At 42.8% G+C, this 19,812-nt stretch overlaps 1 protein-coding gene, 2 long non-coding RNA genes and 1 other non-coding gene across 4 annotated transcripts; 3 read left to right on the forward strand and 1 right to left on the reverse strand.

Annotated features, from left to right (window-relative positions):
- Positions 1-15,787: 15,787 nt before the first annotated feature.
- Positions 15,788-19,603, forward strand: LOC111784238 (uncharacterized). Its single transcript, XR_002813501.2, has 2 exons — positions 15,788-16,176; positions 19,191-19,603. It is a non-coding gene; the product is annotated as an uncharacterized LOC111784238 (long non-coding RNA).
- On the forward strand, positions 15,876-15,949 carry TRNAI-AAU (transfer RNA isoleucine (anticodon AAU)). Its single transcript has one exon. It is a non-coding gene; the product is annotated as a tRNA-Ile (tRNA).
- LOC147792831 (uncharacterized) lies at positions 16,183-17,845 on the forward strand. Its single transcript, XR_015420806.1, has 2 exons — positions 16,183-16,295; positions 17,305-17,845. It is a non-coding gene; the product is annotated as an uncharacterized LOC147792831 (long non-coding RNA).
- Positions 16,513-18,773, reverse strand: LOC111784237 (WAT1-related protein At1g09380-like). The gene is made up of 8 exons (XM_087123509.1): positions 18,632-18,773; positions 18,291-18,503; positions 18,138-18,200; positions 17,939-18,055; positions 17,591-17,843; positions 17,337-17,498; positions 16,940-17,091; positions 16,513-16,853 (listed from the first exon to the last, which is right to left on the reverse strand). Exons 2-8 carry the CDS (start codon positions 18,470-18,472, stop codon positions 16,664-16,666), a joined length of 1,119 nt encoding a protein of 372 aa, XP_086979635.1. The 5' UTR covers positions 18,473-18,503; positions 18,632-18,773; the 3' UTR covers positions 16,513-16,663.
- Positions 19,604-19,812: the final 209 nt, after the last annotated feature.

A 19,812-nucleotide genomic window follows, 5' to 3' on the forward strand; every position in this document is an offset into this window, starting at 1 on the left:
GCCCAGAAGCTACGGTTCAGTTGAACCAACCCAGACTAGACCCACGGTCCAATTGAGCCGGCCTGCAAACCAAACACTTGCGGCCCAGCCCAGTAAGCCGAGGACCAACGTTTAGCCTTGGCCCAGTAGCCTTCCACAGCCCGCGACCCGAACCACGACCCGAACCGGACTCCGACCCGCGCTTCGACCCGACACTACCGCCCGACGTGGCTTTCTCTACTGCTGCCACGTGTCACACAGCGGCGCGGCAGTCCTCGGCTCGGCTCGGCGCAAATGGCTCGGGCTCCCTCCAGTGACGCTCCGGCGGCTCCTCCGGCGGCTCCAGCGGCTGTTCGGCTCGGCTCACCTGTTTTCAGCCCGGTTTCCACTGTTTCGACCCTCCCGGATCTATTTTCGGCCCCGATTAAGGTATCCGAGGCCGTTTTAGAGGCCTATTTCACATTTATTAAATTATAGGTAAATTAATTATGAAATACTAACGGAAAGTGGTGAACGCGTGATAGGAAACAAACCCAGCGAAGTAGGAAGCAGCTCTCACGGAACGGGAGCTTACGTTTAGCTATTTAAGGAGTACTTCGGCCGAGGCCAACCAAGTAAGTGGCCTTACTATAGGATAGGCTAAATAGATTGTATGATGCTTGATGATATGTGCCAGTTTATACATATTTTGTTGAGTGACGCTTAATATGTTTGACGCACGTTGTGGCATTATGATGAGCATGATGATTGCATGATTTTTACCTTAATATGATGATGTTTTCCATATTGAGCATGCTAGATGATGATGAGTGCCATATTGCATCATGTCGTTAGATCGATGTAGGACACAACCCTAAGAGCATGAAAATGATATTAATATCAATATTCACGATATGCGTTACCTAGAGTAACAAAGAGATGAGACTAGAGGGTTGTGTCAGAAGAGACATTACGATGGATTTAGAGGGACCTCATGCATTTTGTATGTTCATAAGCATAGGGCTACTTCCCCTAGAGATGATGAGTGCGGACGCGCACCTTATGATGAGCGCGAATGCGCACAGGTGCGAAAGCACACAGATGAGGGTGTTCATGAGGCGCATGTCACTATGGGGTTCCGCTGACCTCCGGACGTCGCTACAGATTAGCTTGACCAGAGGGTCCAGGGGGTGTGCGAGCGCCCTGGGGACTCACACTCGCACGTGTGAGTCGTGTGTAGGGAAGTACTACACATCCAATTTGTCCGAGACTGGAGGCCACCCCTAAGATGATTAGAGATAGGTCCCTATTCATGATTGCATGTGTTTGCATTAGCATGGCCCCTATAGTGGGGTCACTTACTGAGTATTTCTTCGAAATACTCAGGCCGTGTGCCATATTGTTTTTCAGGTAAATGCAAGGCTCCCATGTACGGTTGACGGTGGCATCGTGATCAGAGACTGTGGCGCGTGCATAGGATAGTTGCATATTTTATTCCTAGTCTTGGTTAGGATAGGGCGTTTGCATTTCATTCATTTATATTAATTAATTTGTAATCATTTTATTTTATCTTTTTGAACTCCAGCACGATATTTGAAACACGTAAGTCCGGCAGTGTTTTCCAATGTTTTAATGTATTCTGAAGTTTTTAAATTTTTCCGCTAATAAAGATGAGCATGCTTAGATTTTTATTCTGCATTAGGGATGAGCATGAGACGTTAGTGGCGACTCTAGATATGTGGAAATTTAGGGTCGTTACACTAATCCTCATGTATCCCCCATCCAAGTTCATCTTAAATCATGGTTTCTTAAATTTAAGGTATCTTGACAATCTCATACCGTAGTCCCTCTCCATATACCTCTAAAATTTTGACCATAATCGTAATGCCTCGTGCAAACTGTGGCTCTATGCTTTTAAATCACCTCTCAACTTCCATAATTGGTTGTATTATTATTATTATTATTTTCAACTTGTATTACGGCAGGAAAGTTTTCTAATCTCAGTACTTTCCAAGCTCAGCTTCCATTAAATGCACTTATGTCATTCACCAATCAATTTAAGTATACATGTTTTAAACTTTTTTTTTTACTGATACTTTTAATTTCATATTTACATACTTCAAAGTTATAAAATTTGCTTTCAGACACTACCACTTTTAATATCTATAGTATACTATAGGATATTGACATCTTGTAACGCAAAAAAATAATAATAATAATAATAATAAAATGTCATTTTGCCCCTCCAACCCAAATAGGGGTCCAAGGAGAACCCCGCCAAATTGCCTGCAAAAGAAAGAAGAGGTTAGAGAGTAGTCAGGGAGGAGTCGGCCGGGAAGATTAACGGACCACCGCCGGAATCCATCTCCAGACGAGACTCGTACCAGGATTGAGAGGCTAGCAAGGCCGACGCTCCATCAAAACCTAATAACATTTCGCGAGGTAAGGTTTCTGAACGACATTGCTCAGATCTGAATTTTCCCCTATGTGAATCGACCCTAAAATGCTGAAATCTTCACCTAGGAACAACTCACGCATGGTCGGTGAAGAAGTTTGGCCGAGACCTCAACCCAAAGGTAGAGATCCGAGAGTCATCCGAGAACGGTGAGCGAACTTCCGGCGTTCTTAAATCCTCCGATAGTCAAGAAAAAATTACAAAAAGAATACTAGAACGTAGCCTGTAACACGATCTAGAACGTTGCCGAAGGAATCATATCGATCTGATCTACGGATCGAAAGATATGAAAATCGGAAAAAAAACCAACTGGGTTTCGGTTTTCAGAGGACAGAGAAGAGAAAAAAAAAAAAAAAAGAGAGAAACGGCCGGCGAGCGGCGGAGGGCGGCGACAGGCGCCGGACACGCGTCGACCACCGGCTGGAGCAACGCAGCTCCAGCGAGGCATCGACACGTGTCGCCTGCAAGCCGGGCCGAACCGCAACGTGAGCCGAGCCGACCGGACCGGGCCAGGCCGGCCAACCCGCGACTGCGCGGAAGTGGGCGCGCGTGGCAGCCTGTGAATGGCGCCTTCCCGCGCGCGTGGCCACGCACTCCCAGCGTGCTGCTGGCGCGTGAGCGCGCGTGGAACGGCCAATTTGGCCCGGTTGTTTTCTGTTTTCCCGATTTTTGTCCCGGTTCCAGTTCTAGTACTGTTTTTACGTGAATAGGGACCTAATTTAGAGAAATCAATATTTTTGGACACCTCACGGGCAAAGAAACGCTAGCGAAAGGGCACGCGTCAACCAGGTAAGTCACCACCCGGTATTTAGGAAGAAATACTTGTAGAATTCGCTCGGATTGCATGCATGCTAGTAGTTCTGCTTCAGATTAGCTCTTCATGTAAATTACTAGTCAGATTAACTGTTGTGATTGTATTGGGTAAATTACATGAGTGTTGCTGTATGCCTTAGGCTTCCACCGTATGTATGCATGCATTATTTTATGTGTAGAATTGTGTATGCCAGGTTTCGGGTGCTTGATGGACGAATTCGCCCCATTGAGCGCGAACTTCGTGCTCTGGGTGCTTGATGGAGGTCATCGCTCCGTTGAGCCGGTATGCCTAGTTTGCATGAATTACATACTATGATGTTAGAAGAAGATTGCATGCACCCTCTGTTAATTGCTAAGGCCCATTTCTTTGATAAGATTAGGGAATCTCTGTTAGGAGCGATATGCCGCTCTAGCCAGACTTAATTTTTCCCTATAAACTTAGCGGTTTACCACGGCAAGAAGGTACCCCGGAGTGTTCATAGATTGCTAGAGTGTGAACGGTATCTATAGCTTCGTGGGAAGACCAAGGGGTCCCTGATCAGTCCTTACTGCTCTTAGCCATTTCGCATGGGAAATGTGTCCCCACGTCGTACAGCCCATTAGCTGCATGGGAACGGGTTGGGTCGCGCCCCCCATAGGGGGACTAGATGGGCGTAGGGGTACTCAGCACACCCCTAGGCCAGGTACCATGTAGTCCCAGATAGCCATGTAGAGGTAGCACCTCATAGAGAGATACCGACCATATTAGCTTGGCATAAAGAACCTCTAGCCGTTTAATGAGAGAACGAAAAATCAGTGAAACCCAAGGGGCAAGCCCCAAGGGACCTAGATTAGAGCCAGTCGTCCTAGAACCGAAATAGGAAACCGTGGTAACCTGTTAAATTAAGATGCGAAGAGAGCCTACAAGTAGGTGGCTTACTGAGTATAATTTTTATACTCATCCTTGCTATGTTTTCCTTTTTTTTTCAGGAGCGCGAGGCGTCGGTCAAGAGTGGGCGTGATCAGAAGGGAAGTGTCACAGAGGAATGGGTTGTCCCGGGGCGTCAGTCCAGTCTTAGTCTTTATTTTTTTATTCGCATTCTTTTGAAATTTATTTTCCAAACGGTCTTGTGTTCTGTGTTTCTCGTTCGAAAAACTTTAATTATTATTTGATGATTTTCGTTACTTCATATTTAAATCTCTTGTGCATTTGTGTCGTGTCGTTAGTCACGTCCGTAGTAAAATATTGGGCTGTGACAAATTTGGTATCAGAGTAGTCAGGTTATAGGTCCTATAGACATTTAGGATAGAGAGTCGTGTCCTCTGTGACTTCGCTCGTCAATCACATGTCGCTCACGACCAGACGTTCTCACGCGACGGAAATATAGAGACAAAGGTTAAGTTAGTATTTATAGAGCATACCATGACCGACTATGGCATTATATCGCACATTACCTAGGAGATGTGTTGTGAATGAATTGTGACCATAGTTCTTTGTTATTGTGGTAGATAATGGCACCAAAGAGACGCGAACCGTATGTTAGTTCTGAGGAGTTGAAGGGCGAACAATTTATCGCTGGCCTGAGGGAAGAACTAAGGGGGAATGTGGCATCCCAGTCATCCTTTGTCTATACGAAAGCCCTTCAAGTGGCGACCCTGCTCGACTCACCCCGTACCGACAAGCTACAGTTGGGAATAGCACAATCATCCCACACTGCGGCCTAGGGAAAGGGGACATACCCTAGCCACCCCATAACTGGCAGACCACCCCATGGCCGCACTGATAGGCGAAGGAGAGCCCCGGTACGGAACATGACCTTGTGTCCTAATTTTTGGCGTCCTCACACGGGAGAATGCAGAGCAGGAACAGGCGCCTGCTACAGATGCGGTCAGGTAGGGCATTTTGCAGTGGATTGCCCTCAGAGAAACGATCAGCGTGTCAACCTGCCTGCAGTACAGCATCAGAGGGGCCAAGCCGGCCAACATCAGCAGGGGCGAGCTGTAGCCCATGCAACAACAGCCAGGCAAGCTGACCAGCCTGATGCGGTTGTCACAGGTACGCTACCCGTATTTGGTCATCTTGCATTAGTGTTGTTTGATTCGGGTTCGACACATTCATTCGTATCTGAAGAGTTTGTAGAGCTAGCACAGCTAGAGAAAGAACTTTTAGAGATAACCCTATCAGTGTCTACCCCTGCTCACGAGCTGTTGCTAGCTACCCATAGGGTTAAGGGAGGTGGAGTAACAATATCAGGGCGTGTCATCGAAGCTACACTGATAGTGTTAAGCATGCAAGACTTCGATGTCATCTTGAGTATGGATTGGCTAGGCGAGAATCGCGTGTTGATAGATTGCGAGACTCGAATAGTGACTCTCAGGCTCCCGTTAGGGGACAGCTTTACCTACAATGGAGCCACTTCCAAAGGTGTCCCAAGCGTTATAACATCGCTAAGGGCTAAGAAGTTGATTCGTAGTGGCGCAAGTGCATTTCTAGCCAGCGTGACCCTAGATAATAGTAACAAACAAATAACCTCATCGATACACATCGTCAGGGAGTTCGTAGATGTCTTTCCGAAGGATCTGCCAGGTTTGCCCCCAGCCAGGGAAGTCGATTTTGGGATCGATTTAGAACCAAGAATGATGTCGATCTCCAAGGCACCTTACAGGATGGCACGTGCAGAACTCAGGGAATTGAAGGAACAGTTACAGAAGTTGTTGGATAAGGGTTTCATCCGACCCAGTGTATCACCCTGGGGAGCCCCTGTTCTGTTTGTCAAGAAGAAGGACGGGTCCATGCGGATGTGTATTGATTACAGGGAATTAAACAAGGTCACTATAAAGAATAAGTACCCTCTCCCGAGAATTGACGACCTGTTTGATCAGCTACAGGGAGCAACAGTTTTCTCCAAAATTGACCTAAGGTCGGGGTATCATCAGTTGAGGGTCAGAGAAGGGGATATACTCAAGACAGCCTTCAGAAGTCGTTATGGGCATTACAAGTTTCTCGTTATGTCCTTTGGCCTTACCAATGCACCAGCCGTTTTCATGGAACTAATGAATAGGGTGTTTAAGGAATTCTTAGACAGCTTTGTCATAGTGTTCATCGACGACATTCTGGTATACTCTAAGTCAGAGGCAGATCATGAAATACACCTCAGAAAAGTCTTGACAATACTGAGAGCTCAGCAGTTGTATGCCAAGTTCTCTAAGTGTGAGTTTTGGTTGTCTGAAGTTGCGTTTCTGAGTCACGTGGTGTCAAGCAAGGGGATCACAGTGGACCCAGCTAAGATAGAAGCAGTGATGAGGTGGCCACAGCCGACCATAGTCACAGAGGTGAGGAGTTTTCTTGGGCTAGCTGGTTATTATAGAATGTTTGTTCAGGATTTCTCCAAAATTTCCTCAGCGCTGACTCAGCTAACCAAGAAGGGCAAGCCCTTTGCTTGGTCTCCAGCCTGCGAACAGAGTTTCCAGGAACTCAAGAAGAGGTTGGTAACTGCACCAGTCCTTACAGTTCCAGACGGGTCAGATAATCTCGTGGTGTACAGTGATGCATCAGGGAAAGGCTTGGGGTGTGTGCTCATGTAGAAAGGTAAGGTGATAGCGTATGCTTCTCGACAATTGAAAGAATATGAACGAAACTACCCCACGTATGATCTCGAGTCAGCAGCGGTAGTATTTGCTCTAAAAATGTGGCGGCACTACCTGTATGGGGGAAAAAGTACAAGTCTTCACTGATCATAAGAGCCTCAAGTACTTATTCACACAGAAGGAGCACAATATGAGACAAAGGCGATGGTTGGAGCTGGTAAAGAATTATGACATAGAGATCCTGTACCATCCAGGCAAAGCCAACGTGGTAGCTGATGCATTGAGCAGGAAGGTCGTGCATACTTCTGCGATGATCACCACACAGGAAAAACTACAAGATGAGATGAAGAGGGCTGGGATAGACGTGGTGGTTAAAGGTGGTAATGTTTAGATGGCACAGTTAACTATACAGCCCACCCTACGAAAGAAAGTTATCGACGCTCAGAGGTCTGATGAACACCTCAGTAAAGTGTGGAGTCAGACTGAGACAGAGAGGCCAGTAGGGTATTCTATCTCCTCAGACGGGGGTCTATTATGGCAAAACCGCCTGTGCGTTCCCTGAGACGAGGGAATCTTAAAAGATATTATGACCGAAGCCCATGATACATCTTATGTGTTCCACCCTGGAAGTACGAAGATGTATCAGGATCTGAAAAGGTTTTACTAGTGGTTTGGAATGAAGAGGGACATATCGGATTTCGTAAGCCGCTGCTTGACCTGCCAGCAGGTGAAGGCCCTGAGACAGCGCCTAGCAGGATTGCTACAGCCCCTGAACGTTCCTCAGTGGAAATGGGAAGCAGTCTGTATGGATTTCGTCTCGGGTTTGCCAAAGACAAAGCAGGGTTTCAACGTCATCTGGGTAATTGTAGACAGACTGACTAAAAAAGTACTCCACAGAAAATGTCACCTATTAGAGTACGAAGCTTCTTTCATGACCTCTCTCACAACAAAAAACTAAAAATGACCCCTTTCTCCATGCATAAACTTCCAGAAACACCAACAGACACATACAATCACAACACTCAAATAAACCAGATGTACACACTTACACAAACTACTTTTAGAAACACACAACATCCCACTTTATTCTAGGAAAGTCCACATATCGAGTGGATCGGTGGGCTCAGTTATATATCAAGGAGATAGTACGCCTGCACGGGGTACCAGTGTCCATAGTATCAGACCGGGACACCAGGTTCACCGCTCAGTTCTGGAGGAGTCTGTAGAAGGCACTAGGAACTCAGTTGAGGTTCAGTACAGCGTTCCATCCTCAAACGGACGGGCAGACCGAAAGGCTGAACCAGGTTTTAGAGGACATGTTGTGAGCCTACTCCTTAGATTTCTCTAGGTGCTAGGACGAACATCTGCCTTTAATGGAGTTTGCCTACAACAATAGTTATCAAGCGACCATTCAGATGGCTCCCCTTTGAGGCACTGTATGGGCGTAGGTGTCGAACACCAGTGTTTTGGGAAGAGGTAGGCACGCAGCAACTACTGGGACCAGAGTTGGTCCAGGTCACCAATGCAGCGGTGCAGAAAATCAAGCAGAGGATACTCACCGCACAGAGTCGACAGAAAAGCTATGCAGATGTGCGTAGAAGAGACCTCGAATTTGAGGTGGGTGACCACGTGTTCCTGAAGGTGGCCCCTATGAGGGGGGTGTTGAGGTTCGGGAAGAAAGGGAAATTGAGCCCAAGGTTCATAGGCCCCTTTGAGATTCTGGATAGAGTCGGGGCTGTGGCTTACAGAATTGCCCTACCACCGAACCTTGCCGCCGTGCACAATGTGTTCCACGTATCCATGCTGCGAAAGTATACTCCCGACCCTACTCATGTAATCGAGCATGGGATGCTTCCTCTTCCAAGAGATCTGTCTTACAAGGAGAAGCCTAGCAGGATTTTGGCTCGAGACACTAGGCGGTTGCGTAACAAAGATATTCCCTTGGTAAAGGTCTCATGGGGTAACTTCCGTGAGGAAGAGGCAACCTGGGAACGAGAAGAGAACGTGAGGAAAGCTTATCCCGAACTCTTCCAAGAGATAGCTACTTTCGGGGACGAAAGTTCCTAAGGAGGGGAGAATTTGTAACAAAAAAAAAAAGGCAGGGGGCTAAGTCAACTGAGGGGCAAAAATGTCATTTTTCCCCTCCAACCCAAATAGGGGTCCACGGAGAACCCCGCCAGATTGCCTACAAAAGAAAGAAGAGGTTAGAGAGAAGTCAGTGAGGAGTCAACCGGGAAGATTAACGGACCACCGTCGGAATCCATCTCCAGACGAGACTTGTACCAGGATTGAGAGGCTAGTAAGGTCGACGCTCCATCAAAACCTAAGAACATTTCGCGAGGTAAGGTTTCTGAACGACATTGCTCAGATCTGAGTTTTCCCCTACGGGAATCGACCCTAAAATGCTGAAATCTTCACCTAGGAACAACTCACACACGGTCTGTGAAGAAGTTTGGCCGAGACCTCAACCCAAAGGTGGAGATCCGAGAGTCATCAGAGAACGGTGAGCGAACTTCAGGCGTTCTTAAATCCTCCGATAATCAAGAAAAAATTACAAAAAGAACACTAGGACGTAGCCTGTAACACGATCTAGAACGTTGCCAAAGGAATCATATCGATCCGATCTACGGATCGAAAGATATGAAAATCAGAAAAAAAAAACCGACTGGGTTTCAGTTTTCAGAGGACAGAGAAGAAAAAAAAAAAGAGAAATGGCCGGCGAGCGGCGGAGGGTGGCGACAGGCGCCGGACACGCGTCGACCACCAGCTAGAGCAACGCAGCTCCAGCGAGGCATCGACACGTGTCGCCTACAAGCCGGGCCGAACCGCAACGTGAGCCGAGCTGACCGGACCGGGCCGGGCCGGCCAACCCGCGACTGCGCGGAAGTGGGTGTGCGTGGCAGCCTGCGACTGGCGCCTTCCCGCGCGCGTGGCCACGCACTCCCAGCGTGCTGCTGGCACGTGAGCGCGCGTGGAATGGGCAATTTGGCCCGGTTGTTTTCTGTTTTCCCGATTTTTGTCCCGGTTCCAGTTCTAATACTGTTTTTACGTGAATAGGGACCTAATTTAGAGAAATCAATATTTTTGGACACCTCACGGGCAAAGAAACGCTAGCGAAAGGGCACGCGTCAACCAGGTAAGTCACCACCCGGTATTTAGGAAGAAATACTTGTAGAATTCGCTCGGATTGCATGCATGCTAGTAGTTCTGCTTCAGATTAGCTCTTCATGTAAATTACTAGTCAGATTAACTGTTGTGATTGTATTGGGTAAATTACATGAGTGTTGCTGTATGCCTTAGGCTTCCACCGTATGTATGCATGCATTATTTTATGTGTAGAATTGTGTATGCCAGGTTTCGGGTGCTTGATGGACGAATTCGCCCCATTGAGCGCGAACTTCGTGCTCTGGGTGCTTGATGGAGGTCATCACTCCGTTGAGCCGGTATGCCTAGTTTGCATGAATTACATACTATGATGTTAGAAGAAGATTGCATGCACCCTCTGTTAATTGCTAAGGCCCATTTCTTTGATAAGATTAGGGAATCTCTGTTAGGAGCGATATGCCGCTCTAGCCAGACTTAATTTTTCCCTAGAAACTTAGCGGTTTACCACGGCAAGAAGGTACCCCGGAGTGTTCATAGATTGCTAGCGTGTGAATGATATCTATAGCTTCGTGGGAAGACCAAGGGGTCCCTGATCAGTCCTTACTGCTCTTAGCCATTTCGCATGGGAAATGTGTCCCCACGTCGTACAGCCCATTAGCTGCATGGGAATGGGTTGGGTCGCGCCACTAGATGGGCGTAGGGGTACTCAGCACACCCCTAGGCCAGGTACCATGTAGTCCCAGATAGCCATGTAGAAGTAGCACCTCATAGAGAGATACCGACCATATTAGCTTGGCATAAAGAACCTCTAGGCGTATATTGAGAGAACGAAAAATCAGTGAAACCCAAGGGGCAAGCCCCAAGGGACCTAGATTAGAGCCAGTCGTCCTAGAACCGAAATAGGAAACTGTGGCAACCTGTTAAATTAAGATGCAAAGAGAGCCTACAAGTAGGTGGCTTACTGAGTATAATTTTTATACTCATCCTTGCTATGTTTTCCTTTTTTTTTCAGGAGCGCGAGGCGTCGGTCAAGAGTGAGCGTGATCAGAAGGGAAGTGTCACAGAGGAATGGGTTGTCCCGGGGCGTCAGTCCAGTCTTAGTCTTTATTTTTGTATTCGCATTCTTTTGAAATTTATTTTCCAAACGGTCTTGTGTTCTGTGTTTATCGTTCGAAAAACTTTATTGGAATTTGATGATTTTCGTTACTTCATATTTAAATCTCTTGTGCATTTGTGTCGTGTTGTTAGTCACGGTCCGTAGTAAAATATTGGGCTGTGACACATCTATATCAAGCTTTTTAGGTCATTTTATTTCATCTAAAACTACTTACTCTTCCGTATACATTGGTATAGTCCTCCCCATCTCTATGGTCATAAGACTGTGTAGTTTATCTATGTTCAAGACGTCTAACTAAACCATATGATCTTGCTTAGCAAAATCATTTTCACGCATACACTAATATTTAGTAGCTTACTAAATTTAAAGCTAGCAACAATCTCAGTAAATCTAAACATCATCAATACAACAATTTACATTTACATTCACATTTCATGCAAGGTAAAACATAACGTATTCTAAATTAAAATAAATATAGAATTAAGCTAACATGAATGCAGTAAATTATAATACAATCAATAGAGTAAAAGTCCAATTATGAGTTATATTTTATAATGACCAAGCAATAACAACATACACAATCAACGACATTTCATTTTCTTATCTTACGCAAGACATACCTGACGGAGATGGGGCACCGACGATAGGAGCATGGAACATGCCAAGCCTACATCGTAGGCTAGTCTACAAGATCTATAACCTAGAAATACTCAAGCATCGTGCTACTTTACTTTTTCAGGTTAAGACAAGGCACTCCTATACGGTTGACGACGACATCGCAACTCGAGACCATGGCGCATGCATAGGATAGTGGTATTTATTTTCTTAGTCTTAGGCTAGAATAGGATGTTTTTTTAAACTTAAACTCTTATTCATTTTATTTAGTCTTTTGTTGTGTCATTTTAAAGATGTTTTTGAAACACATAAGTCCATGGCTGTGTTTTAAGTTAAAGGTTATGTTTTATGGAATTTAAATGAAGTCTTCCGCATTCAATGTTTATGGTACGTATACAGTAGCGACCTTAAATTAAGTAGAAAATTTTGGGTCGGTACAGGGTAGTTGTTTTTCCATTTCATAGTCTAGGTTGAATTCGGTTTGCATCATTAGTATAGGTTAGTATAGGTTGAATTGTATTTACAAAATAAACCATAGAGTAGTATAAGACATTCATTTCACTTTTGTTCCTTTTCCTTTTTTTTTTTTTCAATATCGTTCTTTTTCCTTTCTTTCCCTTGTATTCGTTTTCTCTTTCACAAGTAATAAAAGGGAGTGTAAGTCGCATTTATAATCAGGGCCCATTTAATGTAATTCCGCATTCCAAGGTATAGTAATGACCTTAGATTAAATAAGTAAATTTTAGGGTCGTTACAATGGATCTCGTCTTCTTTACCCGACTTCGGCCGATTTTCCAGCGCGTCTTCTCTCTCCTTCCCGCGGCCTTTCCATTGCCGATTTCAGTCCTATTTCTTCCTTTTTCTCTTTGTTTGTCGTCCTTCTTTCCTTCCTCGAAGTTTTGTGGCCTAAAAGTTCCTAAAACCCTATATCTAAGAACGTTTAGGAAAACCCAAATTTTCAAACTCGGTTACCGACGACGGCGCTTATGGAAAGACACAAAACGTACCTTGAGTTATTGTGCTTTCGTTAGGATCCTTCTCGTGGTGGTAACTAATCATTTGGTGTCAGTTTTCGGGTGGTTTGGGACTCGTTGGAGAAATTGGAAACTCGTAGGCGTTTATCCAAAATCTCTCTCTTGTATTTTCTTTCTTTTCTCTGTTTGCAAGGATTCTAATAGGTTCTAGGAGTCGTGGGCTGAAGGCTGAGCGAGGTGTGGCTATCGTTTCACGTGGGATCCGCGAAACTCGACGGTCGCCAAAAAACTCGCGAGTTTTCTGGCGACTGAGTTTTTTTTTTCTTTTTCTTTTTCCCGGGTCGTTACATGTTTATGATACAATATATTGTGATGTGACATGTTATGTTTAGATTGTTTTGTGTGACCATTGAGGTAATTGTTGTATGAATGGCACATTATGAAATGACATGCTAAAAGCATGGAGTGTTATGTTATGTTTTCTAAATTGTATGTATAGCATGTTATGAATGACATGATATCACAATAAATGAAATGAAATATAACCTCGTTAGAATTATGCATGATATAAGAACTGAAAAATGAGAAAAGATATGACATGAATGTAAAACGATAGCGCGGTTATATTTAATAATATCGAAAATGAAAAAATATTGGGACCTCATGCATTATGTGTGCTCATGCATTGGGGGATACCCTATTTAATCACGATGGGAAGAGGTACGATCATTATGATTTACAAAATGCTGCCGGTAGGAGTACGATTATTATGTTTTACATAATGCTGTCGGCAAGGGTACGATTATTTTGCTTTACATAATGTTGTCGTGGCGGTTACTAGTTCTAACGGGTGTCTGGCCTAAGGAGCTCCCGGAGTATGCTCGCCTGACGAGGAAAGTGGCCCAGCGGTGTGCAAACTGACTAGTGAGTCCATACTCACACGTATGGGCTGTGTGTAGAGTATATGGTACAAATCCAAATTACCCATTAAGACAGTATCGTAGGAAAATGGATTTAAATGATAGGTCCCGTCGTTGCATTCACATGTTCTTGCACTTAACCCCCAATAGTGGTACATTTTTCAGGCTAAGACAACGCATTCATGTACGGCTGACGACGACATCGCAACTCGAGACCATGACACATGCATAGAGTAGTGATATTTATTTTCTTAGACTTGGCTAGAATATGATGTTCTTAATTTAAACCTTTATTTATTTTATTTAGCCTTTTTTTTGTGTCGTTTTAAAGGTGTTTTTGAAACACATAAGTCCATGACTGTGTTTTAAGATAAAGGTTACGTTTTATGGAATTTAAATGAAGTATTTTCGCATTCAATGTTTATGATATGTATACAGTAGTAAGCTTAAATTAAGTAGAAAATTTTGGGTCGTTACACACACAATATGATGATGAGTGTGAATACGCACCATATGCTGATGAAGATGTTCATGAGGCACATGACACTATGGGGTTCCACTAACCTCCTGACGTCGCTACAGATTAACTTGACCAGAGGGTCCAGGGGGGGTGCGAGCGCCCTAGGGATTCACACTTGCAAATGTGAGTCGTGGGTAGGAAAGTACTACACATCCAATTTGTCTGAGACTAGAGGCCACCCGTATGATGTTAGAGATAGGTCCCTAAATCATGATTGCATGTGTTTGCATTTGCATGGCCCCCTATAGTGGGGCCACTTACTGAGTATTCTTCGAAATACTCAGGCTGTGTGCCACATCATTTTTCAAGTAAAGGCAACACGCACTTGTACGGAGGATGGCGACATCGCGAGCAGATCCTGTGATACGTGCATAGGGTAGATTCATATTTAAATTTCTAGGTTTGGGTTAGAATAGGTTGTTATGCATTTCATTGTTTTAAATTATTTTGTATTGCTTTTATTTTGTCTAAATAAACACGGAGGACCGTGGCGGTGTTTTCGAGAGAAAAAGTTATTTTAAGAGTTTTTCGAAGTTTACGCTATGAATGATGTTCATGTAAGAGTTATATTTTCGCATTATAGATGAGTATAAGATGTTAGTAGCGACTCTAAGTATGTGGAAATTTAGGATCCTTACAGTAAAACTTCTTATTTTTAGATATATATGTTGATTAGCCCTTTTTGCCTCTTACATGGTCAGACACGCCTCGATTCCTCTCCTTTCTCCATCTACGATCATTCACTTACATTGATTAGCCCTTTCTATCGTTGTCAGAATGAGCTTTGTCAAAAGCTATAGGGTTTTGTCTAGCTTGCTATTGAGAAATTCATGCCTCGATCCCTCTCCTTTCTTCATCTACGACCATTCACTTATGCTCATTAGCCTTTTCTACAGTCGTACATGGTTAGAATGTGCTTTATCAAGGAAGCCATAAAGTTTTGCCTAGCTTGCTACCGAGAAAAACATTGTTTAGGTGTAGTTGGCAAATGCAACGGTTTATGTGGTGAGGATGATTCATATCATATGGTTGATGCTTTGACAATTGGACTAAAAGTCTCACCAAAGTTCACTCCTTCCTCCACTCCCCGTCGAGAATCCTCACCCCAGGGGTTAAATAAACGTCTCTACTCTTATCGCATCCAATCCTAATAACTTTAGTGTCTTATTATTAACTAGCACATTCATGCAGTCTTGTAAGGGAGATAACCTATAAATCATCTAAACCATAAAATATATTATCTAAACATTTGTGCTAAGTTCAACCAAAAGCATAGGCACAACACCTCATTCTTTTTCCTAACATAGTGGAAACATATAAAACAACATCCATCTTAAAAATCTCAAATCGAAGCATTAAGGTAATTTTTTATTTGATACATAGCAAAGGCTGTATAAAAGCTATGCAAATGAATTATGAAGGGTTTTTAGGTGAAGTTTAAGTTTAATTCTATGTTATGTGAAAATTTGGAAAAGTAGCTCTAAAAGGGTAAATTGGGAATATAACCTACATGAAATGCAATTTGTAATGACAAGCCCCCTAATAAACCAAATTTATAAAAATAACTCTAAAAATTGGCAATTTTAAAAAACGACCCTAAAGATTGTAAATTTAGAAAAATAGCCCAATAATTAACCAAATTGAAATATTGCCCCCTCATTGGTTTGGAATTTAGTTCATAAGATGAAAAAAATTGATTCCCATTTGGAATTTAGTAAAGTAAATAAATGTATTAAAAAGAAATAAAATAAGAAAGAAAAAAAAAAGAAATATGTCTCATTCCCATTTCTCTGTAACAATAATAATTATATTTGTAATAAACAGACAAAGCGGCCTATTAGCTCAGTTGGTTAGAGCGTCGTGCTAATAACGCGAAGGTCGCAGGTTCGAAACCTGCATGGGCCAAACAAGTTTTTTAACATTTTTTGTTTTAAAATTCCCATTCTTTGTCCATCACCCTCCTACCCAATTTCTGAATTCCATTTGTTTCCTCTTCAATCCGTGTTTTAAAAAACTCCATTTGTGTGCCCCCAATTTCAATCCTCCACCATCGTCATCCATGGAGGGTTCCAACCCCCTCATCCTCAACGCTGGTTGATCGCCCTGCCTTCTTGTCCGATCCATTGGTGCTGGTAAGTCCCTATAATCAAGTTTTTTAAATTATCATTTACAATGTCACGCCTCCTGGAATCGGAATCGGAATCGGAATCGGAATCGGAATTATCCCGCCGTCTCAAGTTTTTTAAACCTGGTGAGCTTGACTAATCACTGATTCTAAACATGATTCCATTCTCCTCATACTTAAATCACTGATTCCATTTCTGCTGCTGCCTTCTGGTATTTTGATTACTTAAGGATTATCATCATGAAGATGCAATAATAACAGTTGTTGTTGTAATTTCATAAGCTACAATGACTTTTTCGTATCATCATTTTGCTCTAGAATGTAAAGTAGTGAATATTGAGACTTCAACAACGTCAAATTTCATTTCATAAAAGGGATACAACCGCTGGAGATGCTATGCCTTCCTTTGAACATCTTCTTTCTTGACTCTGTCTTCTGTTGGAAGTGAATGGATTTTGATCTGTATTACCTTTCTTACTCCTTTCTCTCATCTATTACCTATGGAGAATATTTCCATTTGAAACCACATACGACTGTTCTTCCAAGTCATCTTTGGTATTACACTCATCCAGCTTTGCCTCTGCTACTGCCGCCATTTCAATAACCTGTTGTAGTTTCTCCTCTTTGGTCTTTCCCCATAGGACAGCATATAGCCCAACAACAATTAACAATGACCCTACAACACTGAGACAACCATGTTTTTTGTTGGCATTTGAACCCAAGTTCAATATACAATATAAACTTGTTGATCGGAACTTCTAGATACTCACGTTCCTACGTATAACTTTTCTTGAAAGAAGGTCCAGCTGAAAATAGCCACGATAATGAGCAAGAAGGGGTTGAAAACTGAGGCATAGAGAGGACCTTTCTTTTGGATGCTCCAGGAGGTTAGGCAAAATGCAACCCCTGAGCACGCCACTCCCTGGAAATGTAAAACTTAGTTAGAGAGGAGAAGATTATTATGGTCATTAGTATTAATTAAGCTTTTTGTGTAGGTTGTAGTAGCAAATTGATGTGTGTTTAGTTTGAAATGGACAACATCTGCGAATCCTTTGTATTGTGAAAAGAAAAGGAATCAGTAATTGAGATTTCTTCATCAGATTCTTGATGGTCAGAGATTCTCAATTCTGTTCAGGAGAAGGTTAGTTGGAGAAGGAACAATGATACCGCATAGAGAGCACCAACAAGGCGGATTGGACTTTTCAATGACCAAGCTGCAGCTGTGTTGTGCTCAATGCCAACGGCGATTGCTCCACATTGAATGGTTGCCATGAAAGTCATGATAGCCGTGCTCGTGTAGGGAGCTGGAAACTGAGAGTTAACCCTTGCCTGCAGGAATTAACAGTAGTGTCTTAGATTTGGCTCAACAAAAAAGAAAGAAGCGAAGTTGTTAAAGAAGTATAGTTAAAAAACACACTGACTTGGATTACAAACCAAGCCGCCCAAGCAACAGAGCTTATGATCAAGTAGAGAGAGCCCCAGATGGCGCTGCCGCCTTGGCTGCTGGAACTTCCCCCCCTCATCATCTCGGCATACTTCCAATGAATCCCAGATTCACCCAGGTTGATGGTTTGTCCATGGTAGAACGACAGCAACATTGCCCCTCCGACGCACACAACAGTCCCAATCACCTTGGCTGCACCTGGGGTTGTCTTGATCCCCACAGATTCTTGTCTACGAAACAAGATTAATTGTATTGAAATGCAGTGCAGAAATGAGTGGCAATGATTTTAAAATGGTGAGTGAAAAGAGAAGGAAACTTTAGATACCTGAAAAGAAGAGCGAGGAGAAAAGTGGCAGCAGGCAGGACATTGGTCAATGCACATGCGATGGTGGGGGATGAATATTTTAACCCAACATAGTAAAACACTTGATTTCCTGTTGCCCTGCATGTCATGTTTATAGGTTTATAGAGTAGAATCTTCTTATATTTAGTGTTTTACAAAACTTAGCAGTGATTTTGCTTACCCAGTTAAGGAACACAGCAGAATCTGAAACAGGATAGGCTTTGTAATCTTGGGTCTCCCTTTTCTGCACAGCCATTTGTTTGTTAATAGTATATATATTCTCTTAATAACTCAAGTTATGAAGTAAAATGAGATGTGAAAAAAGTAGACATACCTCTCAAACCAATAAGCACAAGGAGCTATGGCTATGGTACCAAACATCTGCCTGTAAGCAACTAGAACCATTGGATTCATCCCAAACTCCATGGCTAACTTTGATGTAATATTCAAGCCTGCATACAGGAATTGGACAACCACCATAGCCAAGAGTGGCAACAAATCACTACCACCAGCCATAGCTCTCTCTGTTTCCCTTTCTCTTCCGAGGCTGAGTGGTTTGTGAGAGTGGAGAAGCCATTTTATATAGATGAGGAGTGAAGAAGAAGAAGAAGATGATGATCAATAACAGAAATTTCTAAAAAAAAAATCTATAGCGTTGAAAAAGCAAAAGCTAACCGTGTAAAAGGAGAAGGAGAATGATGTTAAGATTGATATGTAGAAGGAAGGGTATGGGTAGGCCATTTTGCATGGCACCAAAAACAGAGCTTACTGCTTTCACCATAAAAACAGCCTTAAATTTTGTTTTTGTCCTCTTAGGCCTCATCAGATTATGTAACTTTAAGCAACTGATTTCTTTCCGCCACCATCCCCATGGAACCTGCAACATTTTCTGCTACTTGCTTCATCATGTGTTTTCTCCTAACTCTTCCTCTATATGTAAATCTTATCTGTTTGTTTGCCCATTGGTTCAAAACCATGGTAAGTTGAACAAAATAGTGAAATTTGATGAAAGTTCAGGCTGTTAAGGATATTTGACCGTTTATTAAAAGCAAATATGAAGGATATTTGACCGTTTATTAAAGGCAAATATCTTGTATTCATTTATTATTCTTTCCCTTTACTGTTCTTTCGATATTATTTGTAATTTACCATAATTCTCTATTCGGTAAATGATTATAAATAGAGAACTTTCACTATCATTTAGGTGTGATGACTTAAGTAAATATTTTCACAGGTATCTACATATTTTATGCGATACTTATTGTCATAAAGTTCAGGTTTCAAAATATCCGGCCTGCTAAGAATCAAACAAAAGAAGGTGGGATTGTGAGTAGATGCAGGTGTTGGATGATTCCATGGCTTAACCCACAGTATATTTTCCATTTTCCTTTTAAAGGCAAAAGATGAAGGTTTTGGAAAAGGAAAATGTTAGGTTGGGGTACTAAGAAGCTCCATATTGTGATTGGATTTTGTAGAAAGAAGCAAAATTGATATCTATTTGGTGAATCTACGTATTCATCACTATGAAATATTAGGCTGTAAAGGAAGAGGAGTTCTTTAGTTTTACGTTCCCCTCTCTCATGCACATGAATTATAGCAATACGTATGGGAAACACATTAGTAATGGAATTAATGGACTTCTTTTCATTTTTGTCCCTTTAACAAAAACCTTAGGTTTTACATATTTGATTGTCGTTCATAATGTAAGCATACGTGGCATCACGTAGGATAAGCCTGCATTTTGGTGAATTCAATATAGAAGTGTTTGAAGCTATGAATATAAACTTTGACCATTGTTTCTAATTTGATACCGTTTTATTTCATTCCCTTTGATTGTATAGGTGGTAGGAATTTAT

The sequence above is a fragment of the Cucurbita pepo genome, chromosome 4 (genome assembly GCF_057944985.1).
Source record: "Cucurbita pepo subsp. pepo isolate OVF chromosome 4, ASM5794498v1, whole genome shotgun sequence".
Lineage (NCBI taxonomy): Eukaryota > Viridiplantae > Streptophyta > Magnoliopsida > Cucurbitales > Cucurbitaceae > Cucurbita > Cucurbita pepo.